This window comes from Cryptotermes secundus, unplaced genomic scaffold (genome assembly GCF_002891405.2).
Source record: "Cryptotermes secundus unplaced genomic scaffold, Csec_1.0 scaffold185, whole genome shotgun sequence".
Taxonomy (NCBI): Eukaryota; Metazoa; Arthropoda; class Insecta; order Blattodea; family Kalotermitidae; genus Cryptotermes; species Cryptotermes secundus.
In genome coordinates, this window is record NW_019723299.1 from 273,907 (window position 1) to 299,272 (window position 25,366).

Sequence of the window (25,366 nt, forward strand, 5' to 3'; positions counted from 1 at the left end):
ATGTTTTGTAATCAAAATTTTATATCCTTATTAGTACACAGCTATTAAAATTGTGAACCTTTTCTCAGTTATGTCTCTTAAATATAATACATTGATTTTTTTTTTATTTTTATCATAGGCATCCTGTTGTATATATGATAGTAAGGTTTTTGCACAATTACACAAGAATGTTTGATTGTTGTATAATATAATGTAATCAAGTGAAAACAGTAAGTCAGATTATTGTATTAATCAGAGTACATGTTTTGGTCTCTTTTGACAATCATCAGGTGTGTGTGAGTAAAAAAAAAAATAAATATACCACATTTATGCTGAATTGTGTACTGAAAATTGATTAATTTTTCAACATCATAAGTTAAAAGTTGGTTACGTGTTTAGGGATGAACGTACAAAAATATATTTGCAATATTATAGTGTTGTCACTCGCAGCTAAGAAGGGAACACACATCACAAGACGCGGTTTACACAGAAAATAAGAAAAAGGACCCCGTAGTGAACGAACCACATGCAAGTTTTAATTAAGACAAATAAGATGAATTATCTTAACAAGTTTTAGCGAGTGTAGTTTATCATAATTGACAAATACAGACTTTTTAAATACTTTTTAAATGGTGTTGTGAAAATATATGAGGGCAGGCAATGCAATAGATTGACGTAATTGGGACACCTGATGATGGCACTATGTTACCGAAACATGTTGTGAAGTGACAGGTGAAATTGAGTGCACTACAAGACGGCCACTGTATACATATAATGGATGAAAATCAGTGCAACAGGACGCTAAAATATAACATTATGATGAGACTACATGCAATTAAAAGCAGAAACATATCCAGCCAATACACAAAAAAAAAATTGCAACATGAATGGGGACTATTTCTCAGCAGTATCTTTTGATTGCACAGCCAGTCAACACAGTACACCCAACATTCTCCACTTCACCATAAAAAACATATAACACAGGCAAGAAATTAGAAGAACATGCCATAAAGTAGACTAAGATCCCGGCATCCTTTTCTGTAGATAATTTGTCATGAAAATGGCAAAATGAGTGAGACCTTATGCGAGGACATTCATGTGTTGAATGGATAGTGTGACATGATGGATTAGTGCTCTTAACTAAACAGTTTACAAGCATAATATATGAAACAGAAGGATAACCGTCAGGCCAGAAGAGACGAGTGCCGATACAAAAGCCCGGCTACAAGAGATTGTTGCCACACGAGACAAAATAATGGCTGCCAGGCAAGAAATGAGGGATGCCAACCACAAGAAGATAGTGGCTGGAAACAAACCCAAAAATGACATAAAGATGACAGCTTACCAAGAAGCGATGGAGACAGATGCAGAGAAGATTGAGCCCCATTCAGAAATGATGCAGTCCGTAGTGGAGCATCAAGAAGTACCTGTACAAGACGCTGCAGTGATGCAGGCCAAAGAACCTGAAGAAGAAACAACATATACTAGAAAAGGGACGTTGGCCTGCCAAGAGATGGGGGCATGTCAAGAAGAGAGAAAGCCGACCTCACTGGACAGGAAACCTGAGGCGGCAGAATGACGAGAGGTCCCACAGAAGACGCTGAAGTAATGCCGGTCGGAGAACCGAAGAAGAAAAGGCGTAGGGACCGAAAAGTGGCCACAGAGCGCCACCGTCACGAATTGAAGGACTCGACACGGGGAAATTGTGGACTCCAGAAGAAATTGGCTGTCGCCCGCAGAGGGACAAGCCGCCGTGCAACAGTGGCACGACCCAAGAAAGACATCTGCAGGCTGAACATGACCCGCTGTGCGAAAGTGACACAGCTCAAGAGATGCAGGTTTCAAAGCAGTCAAGAAGGACCACTAGTCGAACAGGGATGGTGGAAGAATTGGACCAGAAACCATTCTACAGGAAGAACCCAGAAAGGATGGACTCCCAGATGGAGACAACTGATGTGCCAGGAAGGCACCAAGGAAACCAGGAATCAAGACTTCGAGGACCAGCTACGACCTGGAAGCAAGTGGGAATCCAACAAGACCCTCAGGAGAATAAAGGGATTGGAAACTGCAAAGCAAATTTCCACATCTCGTGTCCCATTGCAGAGGAGTAAAAACTGGACACTGTGGAGGGTTTGACCCCCTCCAAAATGAAAAAAGAGGAATGGCCCGCATGGAAGGAGCCAGTAGTAGAAACACTGGCCTCCATAGCAAGAATGAATGTGAGGCAATGCAATCGACAAATTCTGGACTACGGGAGTGCTCAGGACGAGCACCACTGAAGATGCCAGCAGAACACCAAGACCGAATGCAGACGTTGCCAGCAGAACACTGCAGAAATGGAAGAGAGGAAGAACCTTTAGGCTGTTTGGGGACAAACAACCTTTAGAAGGGAGCAATGTCACATGTTTGAAATCCAGAAGTGTTACTTCCATGGAAACGCTAGAACAGACCGTTGCATAAGAAGTAACAATAGCGGTATTGTAGTTCTAACAGTGAGCCATTGCGTAGAGAACGCCGAATTTCCACGGAGATGAACAACGAAAGACTCGTTACGTAACAGTGGACAGTAGAAACGAAACCGTGAGGAATGGTGTCTGGTATCCAGTCCGCAGAACACCTACATAAGCAGAGCTTACGACACATGTTGAATATAGAATATTAGAGAACTGTGTATGGAGTACTGGGACAGAAGCCAAGTGGTACTACAACTGATAATAATTATAAAGAGTGTAAGAGTGAGTGTCCAATAAAGATTCGCTAAATCCGAAACCCACATAAAGTTATTTGTCGCATGACATTCCCAACATGTGACAATATATATTTTAGTCTTTTGGATTATTCCCACCTACTGCATTACAGACCTAATTTATTTATCCAGATAACATAGGTGGCTATGCAAATGTGGTTTTATCCGTGGACTTGAACCATGGCAGAGAAGCCTGTGATTAAAGTCTGTGATTGATCAAAACTGTCATCTGCCAGTAATGTGATTAGGAGTCAGAGGTTAGGAGCAGCGATGTATATACACTAAGGTTATGACACTGTCTTAGTAAAGTTATCCCTGTAACAGGCTATGGGCATTGGGTGAAAATCATATACATGGTGTGTTCAAAAAGTATCGAACCTTCTTTTTTCCCGCGTAAACTAATGAAGCGCGGGAGGCTCCCTTCAGTGGAGATGTGGAGGGGACATTCATGCGCAGTTGTGAATTTTTTCCCGCCCGCAGAAAGCGTCAGTCGCTGGCAGTCGGCCTATGAGTGAAGACGTGTAGTGAGCGCTCGTTGGATTCCAGTAAGGTGTAAAATGACGGAACAACATGAGCAGCAATATTGCATCAAATTTTGCCAAAAGCTTGGTGATACCCAAGTGGAAACCATTCGCAAGATTCAACAGGCTTTCAGGGAAGATGCCATGAGCAACTCACGGATAAAAGAGTGGTACAACCGCTTCAAAGATTGCCGCACATCAGTGGACAGCGACCCGCGTTCAGGAAGACCCTCAAGAAGCCGAAATGAGAATGTCATTGAGCAAGTGCAGACTTTGGTCATGGAGGACCATCGTATCACAGTCCAAGAACTTAAGAACGAGATAGGGGTAAGCATTGGATCGGTACATTCAATTTTGACCGAGGATTTTGACATGAGGAGAGTGTCCGCGAAATTCGTACCGAAACTGGTAACAATGGAGCAGAAGCAGTGCCGTCTGGAAATCGCACAGGACATGCTGGACAATGCAAACAGTAACCCCAACTTTCTGAACACCGTGATCACAGGCGATTAGTCGTGGATTTATGGGTACGACACGGAAACCAAGATGCAGTGGTCACGGTGGAAACATCCGACATCTCTGAGGCCAAAAAAAGCACGGCAGGTCCACAACAATGTCAAGGTCATGTTGGCCGTTTTCTTCAACTCCCCTAGGGTTGTGCATCATGAGTACGCACCACAAGGGCAAACCATCACAAAGGAATACTACCAGGAGGTCCTTCGTCGCCTTCGTGATGCTGTGTGGCACAAACGACCGGATCCGTGGGCAGCAAAATCTTGGCAGCTCCATCATGATAACGCACCCGCCCATTCTGCGCTTCTGATTCAGACTTTCGTCTCCAAACACAATATCCCTGTGGTTCGTCAGGCTCCCTACTCCCCCGACATGGCTCCGTGTGACTTTTGGCTATTTCCCAAGCTGAAAGGGCCCGATTTGAGTCACAAGAAGACATCATGTGGAATGCGATGGCCCGGCTGATCACCATTCCAAAAGACGCATTCCAGAAGTGTTTCCAAAAATGGCGGAAGCGCTGGGAGAAGTGTGTGCATTACCAAGGAGACTACTTTGAAGGGGATTAGGGTTTTGTACCTCCAAATCAATAAATGTATTTCTGCCGACCAAAGGTTTGATACTTTTTGAACACACCACGTAGAAGTCTCTGTAGGCTTGATCTGGAACAGACCGTTTTGTGAGAAAAGATGTGTGATTTGTTGTGCCATGGTACATATTAATAGATACTGCTAAAAACCATTCCCATGGGTTAAAAGTTGGTTATGTGAACAGGGAATTTTAAACATTTACATTTTAGGAGAAAAATAAATAGCCTGACTACTAAAAATTGTCGCAGTTTGAATTCATTCGAAAACCTAGAGAAGGGGCAGGTTGTATGCATATGTGCATGTGTGTTCGCAAGGAGATTAGTTTTCTGGAACAAGTTCGGATGGTTCCAGATGTGCATGACATCCCTGTGCACACAGTGTTATCTCCGCAGATCAGCACCTGACAGTCGAGAACTGTTGGAGAAACTGTGTGTGTATGGCTTCTCAGTTAGATGGATGCATACGTTCAGCGTGCTTGAGAGGCATTAGCTAATTTTATAGCTTTGAAAGTGATGAAAGTCAAAATAGTTTTCTTGTTGAACAACAGATGTAGAAGGGAGAGTCAGTAAAACAGCTGTAATGGACATAATAGATTTTCTTTTGTGTATCACTAAGTAGGCAGCAGGCTGATTTCATGACAGTCTTGATAGGAGATGTGCACGTGCATGTTCAGAGGCTGGTTTCACTAGTAAAAATGGCAACTATGCTAGAGCAGTGTACTATCAAAGAGCAGCATTATGTTATGCATTTTTATGAACAAAGTGACTCAATGCAAAGAATATTCATAAAGAAATGTTTCCTGTTTATGGTGGGAAGGGTTTGTGGCATAAAGTGGTTCACAACTATGTGGCAAAGGTTTTGCTGTTGATAAGGTTGAAACAGAGGTGTGAAAGTGGCTGAGACAACAGTCAAAAGATTTTATGCTGCACATTTTGATGCAGTGGTAAAGCGATGGAACAAATGTATCGGTGTTTTTGGAGGATGTCAAGAAATAAATGTTTTTTCCATGTTCGAATATCATATGTTTTTACATTTTATATCCACTTGTGACCTATCTGCTGACTCTTCCTTGTAATGTACTCTTGTACAGAAGATTTTTTATAGGTTTGCATGAGACATTTGTTTCAAAGTATTGTTATTGATGTTATGTACATATTTTGGGGGCATGTGGTAGCATAGTTGGTTGAGGCACTATGCTGCAAGCCAGAAGGTCATGGGTTCATATCCTGATGAAGTCATTGGATTTTTCAGATGATCTAATCCTTGCAGCTGCACTATGTCCCTGGGGTTAACTCAGCCTATAACAGAAATGAGAACCAGGAATCCTCCTGGGGTGTAAAGGGCAGAAAGGGCATAAGGCTGACAGCCTGACTGCCATCTGTGAGCTGATTGTCTAGAAAATGTCGCAACCTCAATGTCTCACAACCCTATGGGCTTTCACATCATGTTTAGGGAATAGATTTACCTTTTATATACATATTTTAAGTACAGAAAATCAGGCACTTGCAAAGACGTAAAACCATTATACCAACTGCATGAGAGTTGGTCCATGCCAGATCATCACAGTGAAATGCAGTTTCAGTTAGATCTCCAATTTCAATGATAATTCATGAGCTTGTAGACTTCACAGAAAATAGTATTCTTTTAAAGCTTCAGAACCCTGTATCTTACAGTTTTTGTAGAGTAGGATTGCAAGAATTGTACAATATTACATTTTTTGGCACATCACTTTACTAAAGATGATCATTACCTGTGTCCTGTATAAAAAGAGCTGGAATAGTGTAGTTGGTGTAGTGACTAGCTGTGGGCTAGAGGACCAAGGGTATGGTCAAGAAGTTTTTGTTCTCTACATTGTCCAGACTGATTCAGGGGGCCACCTAGCCTCCTGTACAATGGGTACCAGAGGCACTTTCTCTGGGGGTAAAGCGGCCGGAGCGTAAAGCTGAACACTCACCTTCAGCTATTGCCAAGGTCAAGAAAATGGGGATGTATACATCTGCTCCCCCATATGCCTTCATGGTGTAGTGCTTAATTAGTTAATCACAGGGACAACTTTGCAATTACCTGACCTATATAAGCTCATATGGGGATTATTTGAAAGCTAATGAAATTATCTTTTTGCAGATATATTACTTACATTCTGAAAAGTGCCGTGCCATAGCTCAAGCAGTTAGTCACTGACTTCCCACCGCGGCAGCCCGGGTTCGATCCCAGGTCTGGTCAAGTGGGATTTGTGGTGGATAAAGTGTCACTGGTGCAGGTTTTCTCCGAGTACTTTGGTTTCCTCTGCCAATCTTCATTCCACCGATTGCTCCACAATCGCCCTCACCTATCATCTGGGGCTGTTACAATAGGCCAGAAGTGGCTGCAGTACAAGGAATTTAGTCCCACCCCACTAGCAATAAAAAATATACATTCTGAAAGTATAGGTGCCCCTGATGTAACCATTGATCTTCAGTCTCTCACAAAATATAATTTGTAAAAAGGTAAAGCTATCCCTGTAACAGGCTGTGGAGAGGGTTGTGAGACGTCGAGGCTGCTACATTTTTAGACACTCGACTCGCAGATGGCATTGGGGTTTTCAGCCTTACACGCTGGCTTCCCTTTACCCACAGGAAAATTCCAGGTACTCATTTCTGTAAGAGGCTGCATTGACCTCGGCCATAGTGGAGCTGGAAGGACTAAGTCAATTGAAGAAATCCAAAGACCTCATTGTGAATTGAACCTGTGACCTTCCAGCTTGTAGCATAGTGCCTCAGCCAACTATGCTGCCGTGTCCTCAAATGTAATTTGTTCCTACCAAAAAAATACATATGGTTTGTAATGTAGCCTGACATCAGCATAATGTTATCCTGGAACAGCCATAGGATCTCTTCTGATGAAATTATGAACATGCATGTGCTACACAATAGATAATTTTGGGACATTATTACCATGTCTTGAACACAGCAAGCCATACAGTACAGAAGTTACTGCCATCAATAGGCATGATAATGCTGCCAGTCATTTGTACTTTAGGCATGATAATTAGTATTTCATCTTGTACTTTAATTTTTTGAATGTAAACTATTTTTCAGCAGATTTTAAAGTATGTTTTCATCCTTTTGGTATTCTTGGATAAGCTTGCATTAAGACTTCTGGTGAAGGAATGCTCAGTGTGTCTGGCTGTTGAGGATGTGCATAGGATAGTGACGAACCATGAGGATAGAGAAAGCTGATTGTCACTTCCATTGAGTACTCATTCATTGTCATATTGCATCATAACCACCAAATATTGTTATAAACACATGTCAAAAAGTCAATTCTAGAGATAAAATGATATATAACACTCAGGATTACTGAGTTTTTGGACTTTGTCCATCTTGTAATGTTTTAAAACAAACATTGTTACAGAAACTGAATCTGTTTCCTTCCTCAGGTGAATAGCTAATCTAGATCGCTATACTCTTAAGACAGTATAACTGTTTCTACATATGCACCTTAGATCAGGTTTTGTGACAAGGGAGATAACTGGAAAATTTGCCTTCAGAATTGTGAAAATGCATATCAAGATCCAAAACCAAAACAGAAGAGTAACTGGAAAATAAGTGCATGAAACTAAACCAACAGCCCATTCCAGGCACACCAATTTAGAAGAAAATAAATTTTTAAGTTTATACAATACCAGCCTACCATTAGCACCATCAGTGGAGCAGAAATTGAACCCCAGAACAAGAATCATGCAGTTACCCATGAAGAGTCTCATGGTATCAACTTTCCTGTAGGTTGCCAGGTTCCTGATAAAGGGAATCTGTGGGATATATTTTCAAACAGAGTTGGCTGGTTGGATTCACTAAACATGCCTTGTGGGCTGATTCCTTGTTACACCTTATGCCTTATGTTATTTTCAATTTCCAAAATCTTGGCTTTATCCCAGCCTACCCTATGACCCTCATATGCAGGATGATCCAGTTTTGATTTTTCTAAAAGTCTGTCTTTGTGGTTTTGCCTGTATCAGAGCTGCAGGGCTAGGAGTCTGCCTGTTTCACCATCATAACTTCTGCCTCATAGATAGGGAATGTTACAGACTGAAGGTGCTGTCTGTTGCAGATTTCTTGCTTGTCTAGTTCTTATGAGGGAGTTGTAAGAGTATGTTTTGAAGATAGGCCTGATGTTTTAATGATTCTCTCTACATTTGAACTCTTTGGAATGCCCTTCACATAGCAGATAAACATAGAGCTTAAGGCTTTTCTACTGTCCTTGGAATAATGGACTGAATGAGTGAACCATTGGGGGGTTACCACTAAGCTGAAGATTACATATCTGAAGTCAGTTTTATGTAACAGATCTTGCTGATCTTGGCATGTGGTAGAAGCTCTGCTGTGTAGGCACTGAATTATTCCTCTTTTGACATATGGTGGATGATTAGATTCAAAGTTAGCAGCCAGTTGTGGGTGGGTTGCCTGTATGCCTTAGTAATAAGTGCTGACCCTTTTCTGGTGACAAGAACTTCCAGAAAAGGAATCATACTGTCAGATTCTGTTTCCTCGGTAAACTGGGTGGAAGATGATAGTGTATTAAAATGTTTGAAGAAATTCTTTAACCTTTCTGGACCATAAGGCCAGGCTGTAAATGTATCATTTACATACCAGAGCCACAGTGACATTTTGTGTTGTGCTATGTCAAAAACCAATTACTCATAATTCTTCATGAAGATTGTAAAGACCTGTGACAATCACCTGCCTGAAAGTTGGTGCTTCTCAGACAAACTTCCAGTAATTCCATGATGTCTTAGACTTGCAAGCTGAACAATTCCACAAGTGTATGATTGTCATGGAGTTTATTTCTGATGACTTGTAGGGCTTCCTCAACTGGTATATTAGTGAAAGGACTAACAACATTGAAGCTGATGAGGGTATCTGGTCCTTGAAGGTTACAGATGTAAGAAACTGTATTATGTGGTCTAAATTCTTCACAAAAAATTCTGATTTACCTGTGAAAGGATTCAATTATGAAGGAATCCAGTCAGGATGTAACATGGTTATTCAGTGAAACTCACTGTAGGTCTCAAAGACATATCTCGTTTGTGAATCTGAGGAAGACCTCATAAAGGCAGAGGTTTAATGTAATATAGAATCAGCTTGTGCTGTAGATCAGTAGGGAGGACAGTGTTGTTTGGCAAGGAGTTTCTGTACTTTCCTTTCAACTTTAGCTCTAAGATCTATTGGGGGGGGGTCATAAGCCCAGGCTTTAACAAAGTGTTCAACTTATACTACAGGTCATCCAATACCACAGTGCAGTTACCTTTGTCTCTCTGCAAAATCGCAGTATTTTTGTTGAGTTTCAAAGATTTATTCTTTCACCTCCTCTGTAGCTATGTTAGGGACAGACAACTGTAACTTTTCCAACATAAACCTGATCTTCCATCTGAATTTTTCAGGAAGTGGTTATCCCCAGCAATACATAACTCATTTATTAATTCCAGGAATAGTAATAGTCCAGAAGGGAGGAAAAGCCTCTTGGCTCTTCTTTAACCCCTGTGTGACTGGCATTTCTGAAAAGTTCAAACTTGTAGGAGAGCTTACAACATTAGGACTATCTTCACGACTGATCCCACCCTTAGGCGTTCATTCTTGAGTACCAGACCAGAAAGAAATTTGCAGCAGACAGCCCACTGCATTTGTAGTATTCACTGTGAATGTGGCAGAAGTTACATTGGTGGAACAGGCAGACCACTAGCCATGTGGCTCCACAAACATAGACACAGTCTCAGAGAGTCCTTTAGAAAAATTAAAAGTGGCTAGGATGAAGCCAAGATTTTAGAAATTGGAAGTAACAGCAGACATTGGATATACAGGGAATCAGCTGATATGGCATGTTTAGCAAATCTGATCAGCCAACTGAATTTGGAAATTTTCTGCCATATGGACTCTCCTTGTCACCATGGAGGTTGGCATCTTAGAGGGAAGGTCAGTATGAAATATTTGGTCCAGAGATGGCATTAGTTGTAGGTGGGTATTGTATAGCCCTGAAGCTTTTGTTTCCTTCTGCTTTCGTGTGTCTGAATTTGGTTGCTGGATTTGTTTGAAGCACTAATTTTCAACTTTTCTCTCTTAGTTTTAGTCTACATAAGCGTTTCTGCAGTACGTATTGTGAATTTTCCAGTTACACTCCTTTTGACAAAACCTGATCTCAGGAGCATATGTAGATGTAATTGTACTGACATCAATGTCCAGTGATTGAGGTTAGCTCTTTCTGTAGGTCCCACAGAGTGGGTGCTTCACATCTTTTCACCTGATGGAAGAAACAGATCTGGGTTCCAAAGTATTGTGTGTCTTTCTTTTTAGAATATTAGAAGCTGAACAAAGGCCAAAAATTCAATAATCCCAAATGTTGCGAAACCTTTTGCTTCATTGAATGTCGTGTTTCCATGCAGCTCACTTACACACCATTCTTCAAACTCTCCTGACCATTTTCTCGTTTATGCCACTCAATTCATTATTAAAAATCATCCTGCCATATTTCATATCTGATAATCTCACTGCATAGTGAATGTCGTGAAAGCCTAAATTCATAGCAGTGGCTGTTCAGTTATGTCAGGAGTTTCCTGGAGGCATGACATATATCATATCATACTTAGTGTTTGATTTATGAAGATGTATGCCAGAATAGATACTAGATCTAGGCTGTTATTCAGTAAGGCATATTTTGATATAGTTTGTAAATTCAAGTTTCTGTATAATTTAGTTCATTTGCTACATTTAACATGTTAAGCAGGTCTGTCTCTTCTGTTCATTTCATTAGCATTCTTTCTTCATTGTGTCTTATGGTCTTTTATGTGTTCTTTGTAAGTAGACATAAAATTAATTTGTAGTAGGGCAGTAAGTTCTGGCCACATGTTTTATCTCCAGAACTATTGAGTGAAGTTAAATTTGATAATGGGGGCCTACGGTAAAAGTTGTCAGGTAAATTTAATTGTAGTTTATCATAGTCCAAATCATGCTTACATGAACCCCTAACCAGATGTACTGATTATCTAAAAAATGATTGATTATTCATAATATAGTGCATGACAAATTGTAAATAACATTAGGATATACAGTTTTCACTTGAAACATTCTTCAATATGATGAATGTTTATTGAAATGGAGGGGAAAATTTCTTACTTTGTGCAGAGAGATAAGAAGAGTGATTGGCTTTACAAAAATGTATTTATATGTACAGTAAATGAAAATGAAAGCCTTTGAGGTGTAACAAATTATGAAGAATTAATTTGGAAAATATTTGGTCCTCATTGGAATATATATTTCTGATCTTATTTGAGACATCCTTGTTTATCAGTGTTTCTTTGAGAGGTTACACTTCCTAGATTTGTGAATTCATTGATGTTCTCATTTCTTCCTTGTGTTAAAACTACAGCAGTTTGGTTAATTGAGGGAACTGTTGATAAGTGAAACAGCATTTTGGAGGCTTAACGTGTTCATGAGTACAAATATTTTTGTGAAACTTGTGATTCATAACTTTGCCCTTCACTTTACATGCATTCTTGTGTCTTTGTAGGGTGTATGTCAGAGAGTAGGAACACTGGAAGCATTACAAGAGAGGTCTGAGCATGAACTCCGTAATATCCTTAGTGAAAGAAATGCAAGGGAAGAAGAGGTGCGCCGCCTCAACCGAGCCCTGCACAATCTTAAGAAGTACACAGGTATGTATTAATGTTATTATAAGGTATGCAAGTTACATTTTTCTTCCCTTTCCTTATTTTACAAGGAAGATTAAAAGAATGTAGGATCTTACAGTTATATTGTTAGAGCTTTGGTTAGAGTAATTTCTTTGTACAATTAAAAATGAGAGTTATATTTATGTTTATATTTCATAGTCATAACTAGGGCCCAGATTTTGATGACATGTCATCTTTGTTCCCCTGTATCCAATGTGATGCTCTTAAATATATAAATCTCAGATATGAGCTGCTGGTTACAGAAAAGTAAATTTTATAAGTTATTTTTGGTAAATTTTTGAACTTTTAAGGGTATTTCTTGTCATTTTGGGCCATTTTAGGGCATTTTTGTTCATATGTTTTCTGAAATGTGAATAACGCGGAAGCGAAGTGTTCTTTCTTTTCTCCTTTAGGTAATTTTTCTGGATTTTTACGGTAATTTTTTTAATATTTTCAGATCATCAAAATCCAGGCCCTGCATATTACATTTTTGCGTCATATTTTAGGTCATTTTTTGGGATTTTTCGGTCATTTTATAGGTCATTTTTTAAATATTTTCAGGTCATCAAAATTTGGGCCCTGGTCATAACACATGAACCATACCGACAAATTTTGTATGAAACCTTTTTTAATCTATACATACCATACAAAATGTAAATTTATATCTAGGAGTTTTTAGGTAATTGGAATGTATGCTGGTGGAATTTATTTGCAGAAATGGATATTCAAATTGTATAATTATTTGTTTACAATCCCTGCTAGCCTCCATATAAATGCATTTAAGCATTTGAAGGAAAGTAGCCATAAGTTGTTTCCATAACTTGTTTTTTTTTTAATTTATTGAATGCTTATTACACATACCTACAAGTATTTAGAGCACTTCCACTGTTCTCCTTACTCTACAGATGACAGAAGTACATTCCAGCGGTAGGATCATTATCACCACCTTCTTTCTTTATTTTCAGAAATTCTTTTGCGTGATGAGACACCCAGTGAGGCAGGTGAGCTTGCTCTGTATTGGGATTCATGGGATCATCACCAAGTAATGAAGAATGCTGGTAGCACTTCACCGCGACCTCCTCGAAACCGAGCTGAACGCTCCTCAGTTCCGTCAGAGGACTGTCTCCCTTACAACAATAATAACTACAACAACTGTAACAACTTAGGTGGTTCCATCTCTACTCTTGCAGCGGCTTCATCCACATCTTCCATTATTTCTTTACCCCATTCTAGCACACCAACACATCAAGGTCATGCCCCACTTTCACCTCCTATACACCCGTGTACACCACCTTCAACACCACCTGTTGGCAAAGGAAAAGGTGAGTTAAATTTACATGTCTATTTGGTATAATAAAATGTTGTGAGACCACAGTGACATCTAGCTGTATGTAGTCTCTGAACTTCTTCTGAACTACTGCATTCACTTTTGCTGTATTTACCACAGTTTTGTAATAAATAGTTATATCTGTTTTGGTGGATGTTTAAGGTAATTTACAGGTATAGTCCCAGTGTTGGAAGCAGGTTTTGATGAGATCATGAGCCATATATTGTGGTTCTTCATTACTTTACTTATCATAATCAGTAGAATGGCTATGATAACATACAAAATAAAGTAACTCTTGTAGAGGTGCTAGTAATGATGTGAATTGCTAGAGATTAAAATCAGATATTATAAATTGATCTTCAGAATATATCTGAATGTTGGAATTTATGATATCTATACATCATTCCCAATAACAGGTGTGTTTTTTTTTACTGTAGTTGTGCATTTTAAGATGAAATATTTGATATGAATCTTCTGATTAAATTTTTTTTTATTGCTAGTGTGGTGGGATTAAGGCACTTGCACTGTGGCCACTTCTGGCCTATTGTACCAGCCCCAGATGATAGGTGAGGGTGATTGTAGAGCAATTGGTGGAATGAAGATTGGCAGGGGAAATCAAAGTACTTGGAGATAACCTGCCCTAGCACCACTTTGTCCACGCTGCGCTGAGAAGCCAGTGACTAACTGCTTGAGCTATGGCACAGCCATTCTGATTACATAGTCACTATTGTAACTGTGGCCATAACAAGGTTGTAAATTATCATATGTATTGAGACTGATAAATGTTTAATAAAAAGTTACATCTTGCTTTTATCACAAGGCGCGACTGTTCATTTAAGTGTTTCTCTTAATATTTTAGGTGGAGATAGGGGGAAGTTCCCAACAACTCCACCTCCTTGCAAGAAGCATCTGACAGGGCTACAGCAACCAGCTGATGTGTATCCACTTACTAAGTCAAAATCACATGAATCACAATTAGGCAATCGTGTGGAAGGGGCTGATAACCTTTCTAAGTGAGTGAACTGATTCATTTAATTATTTTTGCTTATTTTGCTCTCTAAGTGAAATGTCCATATTTGTTTTTCTCTCTTTTTACATTGACACGCTCCTGTATATGGCATGAAAAAGCATCTGTACATTGTTTTTCTCCAATTATTATTGGGTTATTTGGGGTAAAATAATTTTTTCAATATTGAAATAATGAAATTGGTTATTTTTGTATGCAGAGAGTGACCATATTGGAAGTGTTTCAAATGTAGCGTTGGTGTTGACATAAATAAATGTCCATTATGAAAAGCTTCAGGCTTTCGCAGAGTCTGAAGTGAATACAGTGTCACATATTTAGTGACTAGACATAGGGTTTGGACTGATAACACAGGTCTGCAACCAAAAAACTGCATAGGATATTTTTACTATTTCTTATAGATTTTTACTCACTAAAACTGGAAAAAATAGTAAAAAAATATCACGTCAATTTTTTTGCAAAACTCGTATTTTTAGTTTAATTTTGCATGAAATCTGGTATCCTATTGTTGATTCTAAAAGCCATGTCCAATAATTATTTCTTACTTTAAAATAATATTTATAAGAGTGAATCTAAAAAATAATACAAATAGAAAATGGTTGGGATTGTGGGGGGGGGCCATGGAAGGGGTTGGTAGGGTGGATTTGGTGGTGTGAGGAGCTCAGGCGATCGTGTCCCAACACGTTTACTTTGTTTGTAGCGAAAGGTGAGGAGTCTTACTAGCTCAGTTGAGCATGTTTGGACATGTTCTTTGGGGCAATAGGAGTGAGTATAAACAAGCCTGCTGTCAGATTTGATCATGTCTCAACATGCTAAATAAGTTCAGGATCTTGGTTGATGTATAAGCCACTCAGTTTACATACTGCATTCAAACGCGACTGTGCTTGTGTTTTAGCTCTGTATTATGGCTCAAAGAGGTTGTATTATTTCTCTGGACAACTTTTGTTTTATTTGTGGTGAATACATAGTTAAAAGTCAACAAAGAAACATAAGTGATTTTGTGAAGAAAGTGTATTTTGCTTATTTCAAATTGAAACTTGGGGATCAAGACAAACCTTGGGCTCCTCACAAGGTGTGCAGAAGGTGCGAGGAAGATCTTCGTTTGTGGTTTAAGGGTAAGAAAAACTCATTTCGTTTTGGCATTCCTATGATGTGGCGTGAACAGCAAAACCACACGACTGATTGTTATTTCTGTTTGGTAGATGTGAAAGGCTTTAATACAAAAAATAAAAATAAAATATCTTACCCAAACCTTAATTCAGCTATTCGTCCAGTGCCTCATAGCTCTGAAATACCAGTTCCCCTCCCACCTTCCAGTTTGGATGATATACAGAGTTATTCGAAGGACAGAACTATATTACCACCCCAGGATGAATCCAGCTCAGATTTTTCTGTTGATGAGGGACCCTAACCTTTTTCTCAGAGTGAGCTCAGTGACTTAGAGATTTAGGCCTTTCCAAAGATGCAGCCGAATTGCTAGGGTCAAGACTAAAAAATAAAACTTGCTGTCACCTGGAACATCATTCTTGTGGTACAGGCACCGAGAGAAGAATTCACTCAGTTTTTCTCCAAAGAAGGAAATCTCATATTTTGTAATGATGTTCAAAGGCTCATGAAATGCTTTGAAATAGAATATGATCCATCTGAGTGGCGCATTTTCATTGATTCGTATAAAACAAACCTCAAAGTAGTCTTGCTGCATAATGGAAATACATTTGCATCAATTCCTATGGGACACTCGGAGCATTTGGAAGAAAACTATAACAATTTGGCTGTGATTCTTGAGAAAGTCAACTATCAAGAACATCAATGGATGGTTTGTGGAGACTTCAAAATATTAACCATGTTGCTGGGCCAGCAGGCAGGTTATACAAAACATCCCTGCTTCTTATGCCTGTGGGACAGTCGAGCCAGAGAACTCCATTGGACATTGTTCGGAGGATCATCAAAGAGAAGAAGAAAAGGTTTCACAGGCAAAAAGTCTGAACACAGAATATTAAATATATCATGAAGGAATTGTTTGTTTAATTATGAGAAATAATGTTTAGTTCAATGTAATAAAATTAGTGATTTCTTTCATCACTGTTATGATTTTTTATTATAACCCCCTATTATTTTCCAAAAAATCATACGTGATAGGGGGAAATTGAGGTCATTTTTGGATTCAGCATCCTAGAAAACATGAAGTTTACAAAAAATATTCCATGCAGCTGAAAAAAAAATATTTTTGCAGACCTGTGTAATTGGATTTATTGAATTCTTACATCTCCAAACTATAAGTAATTGTAATGCTCACACTAATGCTCGCACTTGACTTCTTACTATGGCACACACTAAGTCTTTCCATCTGCTGTGTCTTCACCAGTTGTTGCCTGATAACAGATCCCAGGAATGTCCTCTGCTTTCATTGTTGCTGGCTGGCTGCCATCTCACAGTGAACTGCTCAACTCATGACAGTGACTCCCTCACGTTCTTGAATGAATAAGTTGTCTAGTTTGTGCTTGCTATATAATCTTGGGGCAGATCCAATGAGAAACACCATTTCCAACAGTTCCTCTTTTGTTGTGTGCATGACTTGCTGTGGAAACCAATTGTCATGTGCATTGTTTATCGGCTGTAGTGTTAACAGCAGTTGACTTCTCTTGTTAAACTGTACTGTCATCATGTCAGGTAGTTTTTGTTCTCAGTTTACAGCACTGTGTTGCAGTGAGCTGGTTTGCTAGTGTTTGGAGTTTCTAGTGTTCTCCATCTGGAAGGCAAAGTCAAATTACCACGTCATGAAGATGGCCATGTTCTCTGAATTGTCAAGAAGTTAGTCCATTATAACATGGTGGCATTGTCCAGCTATGGGGTAATTCACTCAGAGGTCCTACTTAATAATTATAAGTCATGCGGTAATTTTGTTGTGAAAATAAAACTTGACAAGTAGCGTACTTTGGTAATTGTGGAGATAATTGGATCACATTTGATGTTGAAATAGGTTTTTCACTGCATGGAGACAAGGGCTGGCATAGCACTCCGTGTTTTCAAATGTTTCAGCAGTGTTGTTGGTAGTGTTTATTTCAGGCCATCAGCTGTGTAAGGTTTAAGTTTAAACAGTCAGCCCTTCAATAGACCCCATAGGAAGATGTCCAGCAGAGTCATGTCTGCAGACTGGGGTGTCAGAAATCCTTTTGAGATAATCCTACCCCATAAGAAACTCTTCATTTTCCAAAGGTCCAGTGGGATGTGATACATCACCCCATCTTGGGGTGCAAATAACCAAGTGTCAGCTCCCAGTTAGCCTACTGATTAAAAAATTTGTGGAAAATGTTAAGGCAGACATATGGTGCTGATGATACTGTTGAGGAAATGGGACCAACTATGTGGGTATATAATCCCCTCCCCACTCTCTCTCTCTCTCTCTCTGGATGAATGGAAGGACTCCCCATGATTAGCATGAGGATTTGCAGCAGAGCACATATGTTCTTGAACTGATGTATCCCTACAAAGGAAAGTATTCTTTATCAGAGAACCAAGTGATGTCCAAGATGTTGAAGTTTAAGGCAACAAATTCTGAATTAATTGGCAGTAGGCCAATCTTTTCTCTATGGCAAGAGGTTTGAATTCTTGGATGACCATTTCACAATCCTTGCTTTCTGTTTTGCTGTTTGACATGTTGAATAGTATATGCCAGTCTGTTTGGTGTGACAGCTGACTTTGCAGGTGAAGCCAGGAGCTGCTGCTACATGTCATGCACTGTGTTACTGGTCATTGCGGACTGACTTCTTCTATGCTGCAAGGATCCTTTAGTTTGCAGTTTTCATACCAGCCTCTGGATAGCACCCTTTGAAGCCGCTGCAGTATGGAAACAGTTTCTGAAAGCTGCCTGATGGCATTTGAATGATTCTGTGACCCAGTACAAGGATGTGAAACAGACTTTCTCCCCAGTCATATACATTATTCTGCTGCATAACGCATAGAATTTCAGAGTACAGGAAATGTCATGAACAAGGCAAACACTGGGTCCTTTTTCAGTACTACACAATGTTGCCAAGCTGTGTTCTCATAAGTAAAATGTGGGGTTTGTAATTATTAATTTGGGTCCTCTTCCAGGTGAATCATCTTGCACACTAGATATTAATTATGTTTGACTTTGAAGACATAAAAATTTATGGTAATGGGACAGTGTAATTGATTGTGAGATCATTTGTATATAGGCAGAGACTAGTGATAATGATAAAATGTTGAAACTGGATTGTTTTTGCTGATATAAATGAACATACTGTGGCCTATTGGCTCTATGCAGGAACAGTTGAGCCACAGAGGCCTCAGGCACATGCGCAACATGAGAGTTGCAGATTGTATTGATGCGTTGCTAGGTGACAACTCTGTGAATGCTTGGATTCCGCAACAGGAGATGTTTTTTTTTATTTATCATTTATTAGCAATCTGAATTCGCATTCTATGAGCTAATTTGCTGTCATGTACAATAGTTATTCTATTGTACTAAGTTGGCTTGAAGAGCTGTAATCCATCGATTACGCTTCAGTTTTCCTGGAGATCGTTTGGCCAAGTTCGTCTTAGTCTTCTGTATTGTGTAGGTTGAAGGAGAGCTTCTATTGCGGTGTTGGGGTGAGTTTCCAGTTTCTGATAATGTTTTTGGATTCTGTCTGTGATTACGGTTCTTACATATGGGATCTTGAGGTCGGTGTGAAGAGTTTGGTTTGACACGTACCAAGGTGCGTCAACTATGGCTCTAAGTATTTGACAGGAGATGTGAGTGACATTGCATACCCCACTCATCCTGTAACTACGCAACGCTCGGTAGACACCCCTCCCCACTAGTCTGTGACATCATGCAACAGGCGAGTCTGTGCAGAGACAATTGCTAGACAGTCGGTAAACACGACATTATGCAACAGTGGTAGCTATCATGTAACTGTTTTCTGTGTTGTCAGTGCGGAAACTACATAATGAGGAGTATTCTTCAGAGAGAGCCAGTTACTAGAGAGAAAGTGTTAAGAGCAGTATTCAGTATGAGTTGAAGTCCAGCAGCTACAAGTTGAGTTGTATCAAGTGAATGGAAGTGACTACAGCAGGAGAAGTAATTGTGATACTGCAGATGGTAGTAATTGTGAAATTGTGAATTGTGTAAATGTAAGAGTGAGTGTTCAATAAATTCGCTAAGATCCAGAACGGCGTGAAGTTATTTGTCGTGTCACCTACCCAACGTGTGACAATACATTTCTTGCACTGTTACTTGAAGCATACTAGCCATTGCAGAACAGCTCATGTGACAGTGAGATTGGTAAATGCCTGAATGGTGAGGGCTGTGTTGCTTGCTTTGTGGAACAAAGGGTCCTTCAGTTTGCTGTGTTGTTACTGTTGTGACTGGTGAATATTTCAGTGAGTTTTTTAAAGAAATTTACTTTTAATTGAAAGTAATTTACTGGTTCTTAGCAAATCATATTGCTGAGACACGAGGTTTTAATGTAGAAAAGTTTTGAGAACATGCCTCTGGTTATGATGACACTGAAAGGCAGAATGGTCTAGAGGCAAGGAAGTAATGAACAGTATTGTCACATGTATGAGTGAGTTTTGTATTGCTGATTAAATTTATTTGACTCTTTGATACAGTGTGTGACCACGTTTTATGTTTCACTGTTACACACACAGTATCCACAGTCATGTCTTCACTAGCTGTTGCTCAGTAGCAGCTCCCAGTGATGGACATTCCCTGTCCTCTGGGTTTTCAAACTATCCCCTGCCTCAGCAGTTCTTTAACTCTCCATGTGACTAACTCAGTCACTCACCAACCAGCTCACTCAACTCAACTGACTCTCACTAACTGTCCTGCTTATAACAACTTGGCATGGACTGGAAGAAAACACTGTTCCATTATTGCTGTGGAAACATGCTTATTTGCAAGGCCATTAATTAGCAAACAGCTGTTGTATAGCTGCTTCTTTTGTGATCATTGCCTAGTAATTGGTCTACATGCCACAGTATGCTAACATTTATGGATGAAGAGAAGGCAGAGGTTTTCTTAATTATATCAGCAGAGCAAGCTGAGATGAGAGCAGTAAGGGTCACATGTCTGTCTGATAGAAGGTGCGAATTTCATTTAGTAATGGTATTGATACCCATTGTCTGAACTGATTAAGAAATTTAAGCCTAGAAATGTGAGATATTCCATGGATGAGGTGTGGGAAAGTATGGGTTATCCCAGTCTGACTACATTCACATTGTAATGGATTTGCTCAATGCATTGCTAGTCAGCGGCTTGATAAACCCCTGAAATATGTGCACGCAACAATAGGATGAATGTCATAGCTTGTTGCTGGGCAGCAGTCAGCATGCCAGTGGACTGGTGATATACCAAACACATGGCTTGTGTTTCTGTATGGTCCGTGCTGAACCTATATAATGAGGACCTGTTGTAGCTTAGTTGAGAGTACAAGGATGTGAATGGAGCATGTCCGTAATGAATTGTGAAGATTAGTTGAGTACAGATTAGGGCAGGGGAGTACAAGGTGATTGAAGACAAAATAACAAGAAGACTTCATAGTGATTTGGAGTGCTAGTTTCTATGTTGAGACTGGTTGCCAGGAGATGACTAGTGAAGACAGAATCCTAGTGCATGAGCAACAGTGAATTGAAAGTGTGTGGAAGAGTGATAGCATTATAATATTATAATTGAGTGTGATTAAGAAAATATTAAATCCATTGATCCAATCATTCATCATGCATAACCCCCCCCCCCCGAACGTGTAACAGTATTGTCCTAATTATCTGTCTTATAGAGCATTTGGATCAGAATGAAGGACTAGGTTGAATCCATCCTGTTACCTGGAACTGGTATAGAACCAGTGGGAATAAAGGCTGAAGACCATGGGGGAAGAAGTTTGGCTCCCATTTTGTGTGTATGTTATTAACAAGAGAACATGGTTGTAGTAAATGTGAAATGATTGTTCTTTAAAGTATTAACAGTGTTTATATAAATTTAGTATGGACAGTGACAGTGATGGTAATGAAAGTGTGGTAGTGCTTATGAAGGTGATGAATTTGATGGGATGGTTCAGTTTCAGAATAGTGATGGGAGCTTCAGGTAAGTGATATATGTTTGTAGCGCAGATCAGAAGCATGGAATGACAGCAGCATGCTAGCACTGTGTCATCACCCGTGCTTGTAGGTATGCTATGCGTAGGTCTTCCATACGCTATGTTGAAAGTTGGAGACATGACAGTCTGTAGAAACATAGTAATGAAATTGATTATCTGGTCAACTATGTTTACTTCCAGTTACCAAGTTAATTTTCGCTGTTTGTTCCAACTTCGTGTCACATGAACATCCAATAAACGTGTTTCGTCTAAGTACATTAGTAAATCAGGGTTTGTTTCTTTGCAGCTGTGTGCCAGAAATTGTGTAATTATTTTTACTTTTTAAATGCACTATTTTGTGGTAGACTGTTAAAATAGATTGTATGAGAAATAGGCTCTGAAGATATGAACTGGTTCAAGTTAGACTTCAGTGGCAATTTTTCATGCCAACTGTGATGAAACATTCATTCAGGTTTTGTAACAGGGAAGTTTCTAACCAAGAGAATAACTTTATGCTGCTGAAAGAGGACTCTATTATGGAGTCTGGTAGATTAAGAAACTTCTTTTTATACGGGCTGAATATTTGGTATGTAAATATGTTGTATCTTAATTTGTTATAGTGTGGAACATATACCACGTCGTGGCCGTCTTCCTACTGAACCTGGTCCATATTGCAGTGAAATTGGTCATACATCACCTTTGATATCAAGTCCTATGAAATCTCCTCCATACAATTCTGTGGGCATAGATAGCAGCGATGACAACAGTTGTAAATGTATGTTCTATTTTAATGTGGAATTTCTATTGGAATTATGGCAATGTGTGAATTATGAGATTAAATACTGTAATGTATGTACATTTCTCATGATATACATGGCATGGCTATTAAATAATGAGACATATGAAACTATTTTGTCGGAACTTTACAAGCGATCTCCCTCAAACTAGTTCCCTTGAACACCTGCTCAGTGTTGCACATGTTCTTGCCATATTTGAAAGTATCTCTTAAAAATAGTTTTGCGGAAGCCCTTTCAGTGGCTCTCTAACTTTTTTCCTGGATCTCCACAAAGGATTGAAAATGTGCTTTTCCAGTGAACATTTTAACTTGGGAGGAAGTCCTATGGTGTGAGATTTGTTGAGTGAGGGATATGATTGAGTATAGGATATTGCTTTTTGGCCAGAAACTGCAGAACCAGTAGAGCATTGTGCACTGGAGCATTATCCTGGTGCAGAAGCTACCTGCTTTTACACAAGTCCAGTCTTTCTTTGAATTATTTCTTTCACTTTTACAGGAACCCAGTGTAATACTTCTAGTTCATATTTTGACTGGGAGAGTGATACTCAGACATGAAAATTCCTTCAAGATCAAGGAAAATGATGAGAATTGTCTTGTTTTCGGATTTGACATTCTTGTTGGCTTTGGTTTTGAGAATGAGTTACTTTCCACTGCACTAACTACCATTTCATTTCTGGGTCCTACAGAAACAGACATATTTCAACACAGGTGACCGCACTATTTCAGTCTGGATGTTCTTTGATACTTCCCAGGATGCTTGATGCTTCATGTGTTCAGTTTTTTTTTTTTGTTATAATTTATCTTGATGTTCCTTTATCTGTATTTAATTATTCTGCTACTATTCTGATGCTCAAGCCGTGGTCATTTAATGAAAGAGCACGCAGTTTTTCCAAAGTTTTCACTATTACTGGGCAACTCAATTGCATCTTCCACCTCTACTCCTTCCAGAAAACTCGTACCATTCAAAACTTGTTTTCTTAATTGGGTGTCTTCTTCATACGCCTCACAAAATAACTGGTAGGTTTCACTTGTGATTTTCTTCAGTTACGTTAAAAGTTTGGTGTCAGCTCCTGGAATTTTTATGTCTAGCATGTTTTCAGTATGCAGCAGAAACACTTATATGCATATACACTAATTGAACATGTTCAGTCACACTTTAGCACATGATTAGGAGAAAATGAACAGCCACGCATTCTGTTTGTGGATCAAAGAAATAGTTTTGACAGCTGGGAGTTCAGTCTCTTTATTTAACAGACATTGCCTAATTGCTGCTAGTTACCATGTATAGAAAATGTTACTAGATTAATCAAGTATGTATTTACATTGAAAGTACTAGCAACCAGATATGTCTTACTAGATTTCATTATGCAACTTTGGCTATTTCCAGCTACCTTGCAAGTTCCGAAATCTCCACGTACTCCGACGGTAACTCGTCCAATGTGCCATGCTATAAACCATCGATTTACAAAAACATTTAAGATGATAGCCACTTGTGATTTTTGTGATAAACAGATGTTTATTGGTACAGGTTAGTAAATAATTTTTTGTTATATATTCATTTAAACTTTGTCATTTTCATGCATAGTTATGTCAGTGCACACGGTTCTGAGAATATTTTGGGCCTAAGAGATCAGAGTAACATGAGGCTTGAGAAAACTGCATAATGAAGATATTCATAATTTGTACACTTCACCAAATGTTACTAGGATGATCTCATCAAAAAGGATGATATGGACAGTGCATGTAGTATGCATGAGAGAGATGGAAAATGCATGCAGTGTTTTAGTCAGAAAACCTGAAGGAGAGGTACTACTTTGGAGACTGATTGTAGATGGGAGGGTAGTAACCAGCACCATGAAACAGAGTCATTTTTGAAAAATTAGTAATTTTCATCTACTCAAGGAATTACCCTCTTATATGGAACCCAAATGTTCGGTAATGCCTTCTGAAGAATCTGCCATTGGTCTCGATCCTGAGCCAGATAAAATCCAGTCCACATTCTCCTATGCTGTTTGTTTAACCTTCAAGAACATGGCTGATTATATGCTCTGTGATTGTTAAGCTTGGATTGCTGTTACAGTGATGCTCTGTTCATTAATGCTGGTACCTGGATATGCAATAAATTGCACAGATCATAATTCTGTCTTACTTTATAGAATGAAATTTATTATGAGTTCCAATGTAATAACTGATGCCCACCATACCAACTCATTCAGAAGGTTGTGTGTTTGTACAGTATTGTTGAAGAACCATTATTGTTGCAGTTGCAATTGATAATGTTGTCTTTATTTATCCATCTGAAAAGATTCGATAGTTAAATTCATATTGATTTTAATTTTTCAGGTTTGAAGTGCAAGGAATGTAAATATAAGTGCCATCGTGATTGTGAATCAAAAGTTCCACCATCATGTGGACTTCCAAGAGAGCTAGTTGATGAGTTTCGTAGAACACTGCAGCCAGATGGTAAAAAAAAACCCCCATGTGTATATATTATAAAAAGTGTGATATACTGGTAACATACATAGTGCATGCTTGATTTCTTGTGATATGTCATAATTAGGGACCGGATTTTTATGCCCTAATAATCCCTTAAATATGTATGCATTTATGCGTGAAAAACTTCCGAAATATGCACATAAAAATTTATACCAAATATTAAAATTGATTTTACATTATTTTAAGACCAACAAATCAGTATTTAAGTTCATTTTATGTAATCACTGAATGATTCACTTGCAATAAAAAGCTATACTTAAATACAAATCATGCAACAAAGCCAACATATTTCATTACACATTTAAAGAAACCAATGATACTCACATTTAGCTCTCTGAACTTTCAACTTCTCTTCTGTTGCAGTTCACAATTACTAAATGTTTTATGTTTTCCATAGTTAGTCGCCTCCTATTGTCTCGTAAGATGTCCTTATAGTGGGAAAAGCTTCTTTCCACCTCACAGGAACTTAAGGGCACATGTACAAAAGCCGCTATTTGCTCCACTGTTAGTGATTTTTTACTTGGCAGTTCAGTACGTTTACCGGCTAAAATTTCTTCAGGTTCACAAATTTGTTCATATCCTGGATTGTTTGAAAG

At 38.9% G+C, this 25,366-nt stretch overlaps 1 protein-coding gene across 2 annotated transcripts in view; it reads left to right on the forward strand.

Annotated features, from left to right (window-relative positions):
• The window catches only part of LOC111861673 (kinase suppressor of Ras 1), a 68,253-nt gene that overhangs the window by 1,080 nt on the left and 41,807 nt on the right, over positions 1–25,366 (forward strand). For both annotated transcript variants that reach the window (XM_033750410.1, XM_023846430.2), the window contains exons 3-8: positions 11,886–12,030; positions 13,011–13,367; positions 14,232–14,385; positions 22,099–22,253; positions 23,662–23,802; positions 24,618–24,737. In XM_033750410.1, the coding sequence (XP_033606301.1) occupies positions 11,886–12,030; positions 13,011–13,367; positions 14,232–14,385; positions 22,099–22,253; positions 23,662–23,802; positions 24,618–24,737 (1,072 nt within the window). The remainder of the gene's footprint in view (positions 1–11,885; positions 12,031–13,010; positions 13,368–14,231; positions 14,386–22,098; positions 22,254–23,661; positions 23,803–24,617; positions 24,738–25,366) is intronic.